Genomic DNA, 7,425 nt, shown 5'->3' with positions numbered 1-7,425 from the left:
CCTTTGCACAGGCTGCTCTGCCCACCCCAGGGATGCCCACATTCCCACAGGCTGGCAGCTCTGCACTGGGAATCCTCTGCAGGGGGGGACAGTGCAGAGGAGCCTCCCTGGGGAAAAAAACACTTGCTGGCACGGCTTCACAGAGGCGTGCCACATCACACGGTAGGATTTACTTCTTTTGGTGGCAAACACACCCAATCCCGAGGGAGAACGCCCCTCTGCCTTCCCACACTGGGAAGCCAGAGTGGGAAGGAAGTCGGCAGCAATTCCCAGGTGCAGAGCAGGTGTTGGGCAGAGGGTGCATCCCACCCCTTGGACACACCACCCCCCTCCAGCCCCACGCCTACCGCTGGGGCGAGTCGGGGTCGAAGCAAGTCCTGGACACGTCGGTGGCCCGCGGGTCGCAGCAGTCGCCGTCGTCGAAGTCGTCCAGCATGTTGTTGCACTCCATGTGGCAGACGCCGTCGCGGCGCTTCCAGGAGAAGCAGCGGCCGGGCCTCCGGCAGTCGCCGCCGTCGAAGCCGGTCAGGGGGTGCTCGCACTCGGGGTCGCAGCGCTCGTTGCCCACCTTGCTGGGCTCGCAGCCCAGCAGCACGGCGCGGCGGCGCAGGGACGAGTTGTGCACCTCCAGCAGGCTGAGCTGCCAGGAGATGTTGTAGGGCCGGAAAGCCTCGCTCAGAGCGCGGTGCTGCCGCCAGATCTGCTCCCAGCTGACCGTGGGCCGCCCGCCGTCGTCCTCGGCCAGGTTGACCACGCGGTAGCGCACCACCTTCCCGCTGCGCAGCGGCCAGTGCTGGTTGTAGTGCGACACCAGCTCCACGTTGTCGCAGGCAGTCTGCCCGCACGCAGGGGGCCCCAGCGGCCGCAGGATGGGCGACGGGGGGGACAGCAGCACCCACTGCTGGGGGAAGGCGCCCTCCCGAAAAGGCGTCCAGCATTCCTCCGGGGCGGCAAAGCCAGCGGCCAGAGCCAGCCCCGCCGTCTCCTCAGGCACCTCCTCTAGAAAGGACCGCTGGAGGCGGGACTGGGGCAGGGCCCCACGCCACAGGGCCAGCCCAGCCAGGTGTCCCCGGAAGGTGTGGGTGGTCCCCCAGGCGTCGCCCCCCAGCAGCAGCGTGCGGCAGGAGGACATGAAGGCGCTGTGCAGGGGCCCCTGCTGCCCGCCGGAGCGGCCGACCCGCACCCCGTCGATGTAGAGGGCCATCCACCGCCCGTCGTAGCTGGCGGCCAGGTGCGTCCACGCCTCGGGCCGGTAGCGCTGGTGCGAGGTCACCTCGGTGGCCGCGGCCGCCCGGTCCGTGCGCAGGGAGAAGAAGAAGCGCGCGTCCTTCTTGCCACCGAGCTGCAGGGCGCGGATCCCCAGCGCCCAGCCCTTGTCGCTGGCTGAGTGCGAGCAGTTGTTGAAGACACCTGGGATGGAGAGAGAGAGGAGAGCTGGTGAGGACCAGGGAGCATCGCCGCTCCTCCCCGGAGCGGTGTCCTCGGCAGCGGGTAAATGAAGGTGGTCAGAGGCTGGGTGGTGGGTGCTCCACCTCGGGTGACACCCCAGCCCCCATTCCAAATCATTTAGATGAGTGGGTGAAGCAGCCAGGAAGAATGGCAGAGCCAGAGAGGCAGGATGGAGAGGGGAGGAAGAGCGTGGACAGAGGAGAGGCTGAAGAGCGAGGTGTTTCTGAGTTGCTCTCTGTAGGAGTGCTCCGGCGGGATGGGATTAGAGGCTAAGCTTTTTATCTGTGAGCCAAAGCTTTTAAGAATTAGAGCACAGCAACCCAAAGCAATGCAGGCTCCTCCAGGGACTGCTTCCCCATCAGCTTCCAGGCAGATTTACAGCTCTCGTTTATGCTCCAGTTTCCCTCCCAGTCATGCATCCAGTGCTGGCGGGAGAGGGTTGGAGAGGGCTGTGCTGCCTCCAGCCTGGCGAGTGCACTCCTCAGCCCCTAAGGTCACCTGAACGTCAATCCATCCCCAGGAACAGCCTCTCCCTCTGCCCAAGCGTGCTGCAAACCTGTCAAAGGCTGGGCAAGACCCGGAGCTGTGCTGACTTTCCCCCAGACTGCTGAGTGCCCACGGCAAAGAACCAGAGGCTTGCAGGCACGGAATGCCCTTGGGAGTCAGTGGCCACAAGGCACTTAAACGCTGGCAAGGGCAAAGGGACCTGCTGCTTGAAACAAATGCCTCTGGGCTCCTAAACCACCACAGCCAGGACGTTCATGCAGGTCATTGGCTGAGGTGAACAAGTTTGAAGTCACTCGTTGACACTCAGTGGAGTCTTCTGGGGGCACCCTGCTCTCCCATTGATCACCCCAACATACAGTGTCCCAACGCTGACAAAACCTGCTGCCACGCCCAGAGACTCTCTTGATGTTTGTCCTGTGGTATTGCTTATTCTCCATCCTGCTTTTCCTGCTGCACGGATTCTCCTGCCCCTCACTGTGCCATTCCCATCGCATACATTGCCTGCCCATCTTCATGGCATCAGGACCTTGTGGTCCAAAACAAAGCACTCCTGCCTGTGCCACTCTCTTGCCTGTCCCTGGGGATAACCCACCTGCTGTCAGAATATCAAAAAATATCAATATCAGTAGAGAGAAGAGGTGTAGAACAGAAGGAGCTCCAGGAGGAGCAGGATCTCCTGGCTCTCACCCAGGGCATGTGTCTGAAGCCAGGTTTACCATGACCCCACATCTCCCCCTTAAAAACACGGCTGGCAAAGGTCACACCAAGCCCTGCTGCACCCCAGGAAGCAGCATCCCTCCCTCCATCCATCACTTTCACCAAGGGCGAGATGGGTGGTGGCCTCTAAGCATCCCACGGCTGTAACCACCCTGGGCATGGATCCCTGTCACTGCTCACTACAAAGGCAGCCACGCACAAAGCCTCCGTGGGCGGATGGGCTTGGGCCAGCTCTTGTTTTCTGCTGGATTGTGAAAGAAGAGCACAAGGACCAGGGGAAGCTGAGACAGGGAGAAGCCAAAAGGCAGGAGGCGAGCAAAGGAGCCTTGGAGAAGGCAAATTGGGCTGGGTGCTGGCTGAAACCTGCTGAGACCTGCACACTCGAAAGCCATCCTTTGGTCCTCACTGGGGTTGAGGAAACAGGGCTTGGTACCTTCTCTCCTGGGAAAAATTGAAATTCACCTTGAGAATTCATGAAATTCACCTTGAGATGATTCAGAGTGCCCCAAATTTGATTAAACCCCAAGATAAAAATGGGAAAAACGGCATCGGGGTGGAACAGCCCCTGGGGTGAGTGTAAGCTGTCATCCTCACAAACCCATGCTGGAGCCAAGCCATGCCTGGCAGTGCCTGATGAGTTCAACACTGGCCAAAAGAAATTTAAATGAGCCCAGGACCAGGTATAAGGACTTCATCAAAGTCCTCAAAGGGATGTAAGTAAGGTCAAGGCCAGCTCTACAACAGGGGAGGAGAATCAGTAAATCAGCAGCTGGTGCATCCTAGGCATAGCCAGGGATGACACCTCCTCAGCAGCAGAGGGAAGGTTCTGCAGGCACAGCCGCATGTCCCACAGCCAGCAGCCTCTGCAAAACAGTGCAACAAAACAGGTCTAGCACCAGCTCCTGACATCTCTCAAGGGCCTTCATGAGAAATCATCAGGGGGGGTTTCAAGACCCCAGAGTTTGCCAAGGACCTTGGTGTTTTGTCCTGAGGCAACCCACCAGAAGGGAAAGCTGTTTGTAGAAGTGTGAGGCGCCTCCTCAGCAGCTCTAAGTACAACTCTGATCCCTCAGGCAGGAAAGGGGAGCTCTAGCCTGGTTTGTGCTGTTCACCTGTGCCTTAGGGGAATGTCTCTGGGGGTAGAAACAAGAGTTGTTGGTAACAGTGCAAAAAAATTTGAAGAGGAAGGCACCTGCCAGGGAAGGTTATGGAGAAAAAGCCCACAAAAAGATCGTGTGCCTCTTTGTAAGGACCCCACTGCAAGCAGCCTCTCCCACTGGGGCCAGGCATTTTGCAGCACAAGGAATAGCTTTCGGTCGTGCTTTGAGCCCCAGATACTGGGGCAAATCAGCTGCTAAAGCTCCAGAGGGTCTGACAAAGGCCAGGAGCCTCTAGTCATGGTCACCCCTCGAGGTATGCAGTGGGAACCAGCTCAGGGACCCATCTGGATTTAGACACAGCAGATGTTTTGGATGGTCCCTGGTGAAGGACCCAACAAAATCACCTACAATTCGAGTAAAAACAAACCTCAGCTTGGCACAAAGGGAAATTCCTTGGGGTTCACCAGAAGCAGAGCAGGCATAGACAGAAGGGAGGCAAAAAAGGTGGAAAAGGAAACAGCATCACATGAAAGGACTCTCATCTGCTGCCCAAAATGAGTAGGACAAGGAAGATGGACCAGTTTCCTTCCCTAACAGCGGCTGTGGCAGGTTTATACCCCAGCAGAAATCCCCCCATGAAGGAGTTACTAAGAAAGATGAACAACCCCATCCAGGGTGGCCCTGAGTCAAAATGTGGGATCTAGGAGAAAACAACAACTCCTGAGCCCTGAATCCAAGCAGCAGCACAGCAGCTGATGGGACAGCCTGCTTTCCATGATCAGAGCTGCTCAGCCTGCCCTTACTTCCCAGGCTGTGATGCTGGGAGAGCTCAGCTCTGCCCTGCTTTCCCCCTGCCTTCCCTTACACACGGACACTTGGAGCACCGCCAGCTCCTCCACACCTTTGGATGACCTCATGCTCAGTGTCCTCTCCTTGACAGAGCAGGAGCACCAGACCAGGAGCAGACAGCACCTGCCGAGGGCTGGCAGCTGCTTCTGTCACCTGCTCACACAGACTGCCAGCAGCACTGGGCTGGCCCCCTCTGGCCACCCACAGCCAGACCCATGGTCCCAAGTGCAGGGTGACAGTGGGAAGTGAACGGTGAGTCAGGCAGCCGGAGGTTCCTGGGGCTGACTCAAACCCTGGAGCAGGGAAGCTGGGGGATATTACTGGAGAGAATGCCAGCGCTCACGGGTGGTGCTTTCAGCACTAACAACTGTCCCACCCTCCAGAAGGAAATTGAAAAATAAAGAATAAAAAAAATAATTTAAAAAACCCTCTGCTGGCTAGCTGGGAAACTCAAAACCTAGCCAGGCCAGACCTCCAGATGTAAACAGCTGTGCTGCTGATGCCATGACTGGGAATTGTGCATCCCAAGGTGCAGGGAGGCATTGAGGATGCTGACAGGAAGGCAGACAGCGAGGTGGATGCTAGGGAGTTTGGTCGTTTCCTTGTACAGGGCTGTTTTCCCCTCTGCCATGGACTCCAGCCCATCTCTCCTACCGTGCTCTTCCACAGCACGGGTGTGGTTATTGCCCTATAACTGAGGAGAAAAATCAGTGACAGGGACCAGGCAAAGCAGAGGGAGGTTCAGTGGAGTGATCTCAAGCCAAGGGGGAGTTAGGATAGGGAGAGGAATTCCTCCATCAGCTTGGCTGGGGCAGCACAGAAACACAGGAGCCCCCACTGTGGAGACATCCACTGCCATGTGTTCCCAGCCCTTCCTAGCATCCCTGCACTGCCCTGCCGAGCTTGTACCCAGACACAAACACCCATCCTGGCATAGCTGAATGAAGCACCCCTGCAGGAATCTGCCCCACTCTGTGCCTGTGTGCCAGTCTTCTCTGTCTCCTCAGCTTCTGCATCACAGGATCATTAAGCTTGGAACACAACCTTTAAGGTCATGTCCAACAGTTAACCCAGCCCTGCCACGCTCACAGATAAACCATGTCCTTAAGCACCACTTCTATACATTTTTTAACACTTCCAGGGATGGTGATTCCACCACTTCCCTGGGCAGCCTGTTCCAGTGCATGACAACTCTTTCAGAGAGGAAATTTTTCTTAGTATCCAATATAAACGTCTCTTGGCACACAATTTGAGGCAATTTTCTCTTGTCCCATCACTTGTTCCTCAGGAGAAAAGACACAACCACTACACCCTCCTTCCAGGTAGCAGTGGAGAGTAACACGGTCCTCCCCGAGCCTCCTTTTCTCCAGGCTGAGCCCCCTCAGCTCCCTCAGCTGCTCCTCAGAGGACTCGCTCATCCCTTTGCCGGTTTCCCAGCAAGCTCCTGAGGGGGCAATCCCGGCTCGAACCGGCCCCCGGGGCCGCCGCTGCCTCGCAGCCGTTCCGCGGAGCCCTCGGGGCCGGGAGCGGGGCCGGGCCGTGAGCGCGGCGCGGCTGCCACCGTGCGGCCACCGCCCCGGGGACCCGCCGGGAGCCCCGAGAGCTCCGTGTGCCCGCAGCCCCGGGCAGGGGGACCCGCGGGCCGGGGGGAGGATCGGGGGAGCGTATCACCCGCAGAGACCTTGCAGCTCCCCGCGAGGGAAGGCGGAAAAACCAGATGGAGCCGGGGCGGGCTGGGGGGGCAGGGGGGCGGGCTGGGAGGACGGGGCGGGTGGGAACAGAGGGGAGGGGATGGCTTAGGGTTTGGTCTCAAGGGAAGGAGGAATATTCCACGCCCGCGGTGCTGAGAACACGGGTGTGGGCGCGGGGTGTCACCTGCCAGAGCGGCGGAGCCGGGGAGTCCCCGTGCGGATGCTTGAGGAGGGTCGGGGGGTGTCGGGTCCCCATCCCGCCCCGCCGGGGTTTACCTGCGATGATGGCCGGGTTGTTCTGTCCGCCCTCCGCCTTCACCCACAGCTCCAGGGTGAACTCCTCCCGCGGGACCGCGGGCAGCGCCTCCGCCCGCGCCGCCAGCTGCTCCCGGCCGCCCGAGAAGTACAGCGCGGGCAGCGGCCGCTCCCGGGGAGGGTCCGGCACCTGCGGCTCCCGGCCCCGCCGCCTCTCCCCCCAGCTCCGGCCCCGGCCGTCCGCCTCGCCCTCCGGCTCTTCTCCTGCTCCCCGGGCTCCCCGCGCTCTCCGGCCCCGCGGGGACGGCGCTCCGAGCGCCCCGTGCGCGGCGGGGCCCTGCGGGTACAGCCCGTGCGGGCGATGCGCGGGCGCGGCGCGGCGGCTCGGAGCCTCCGTCCCGCAGCCCGGCACCGGCGGGGGCTCCCCGCGGGCCAGGCTGAGCGCCGCCAGCAGCAGCGCGGCCAGGGGCGCTCCGCCGCGCAGCATCCTCCTTGGGAACGAAGTTTGGGGGCTGGGAGGTGGGGGGCGAGTGGCCGCGGGGGAAACGGGGTGCTCAGGGGGGCGGCAGGAGGCAGCGCCGGGGCACAGTCCCCCGCCCCCCGCCGCAGCCGCTGCCCCCAACTTTTCCCCGGCACCGCTCTCCTCCCTTCTGCTCCTGCGGGAGGAGGAGGAGGAGGAAGAGGAGGAGGAGAAGGAAGGCGAGAGCACGGCGGCGGGGACCCCCTTCTGCCTGCAGCCGGGGTTCCCGGGGCACGGCGGACCCTGCGCGGCTCTCGGCGCTGCCCGGCTCTGCCTGCGGGAGCGGGGGCTGCGTTAGTCGCCCTTATCTAGAAAGCCCCGAGGCGCTCCGCTCCCC

General features: G+C 61.0%; 1 protein-coding gene across 1 annotated transcript; it reads right to left on the bottom strand.

Moving 5' to 3' along the window:
- Positions 1–210: 210 nt before the first annotated feature.
- Positions 211–7,055, bottom strand: LOC134555261 (pappalysin-2-like). Its single transcript, XM_063406727.1, has 2 exons — positions 6,590–7,055; positions 211–1,410 (listed from the first exon to the last, which is right to left on the bottom strand). Exons 1-2 carry the CDS (start codon positions 7,053–7,055, stop codon positions 344–346), a joined length of 1,533 nt encoding a protein of 510 aa, XP_063262797.1. The 3' UTR covers positions 211–343.
- Positions 7,056–7,425: the final 370 nt, after the last annotated feature.

This window comes from Prinia subflava, chromosome 10 (genome assembly GCF_021018805.1).
Source record: "Prinia subflava isolate CZ2003 ecotype Zambia chromosome 10, Cam_Psub_1.2, whole genome shotgun sequence".
NCBI lineage: Eukaryota > Metazoa > Chordata > Aves > Passeriformes > Cisticolidae > Prinia > Prinia subflava.
This window is presented reverse-complemented; position numbering and strand designations above follow the sequence as displayed.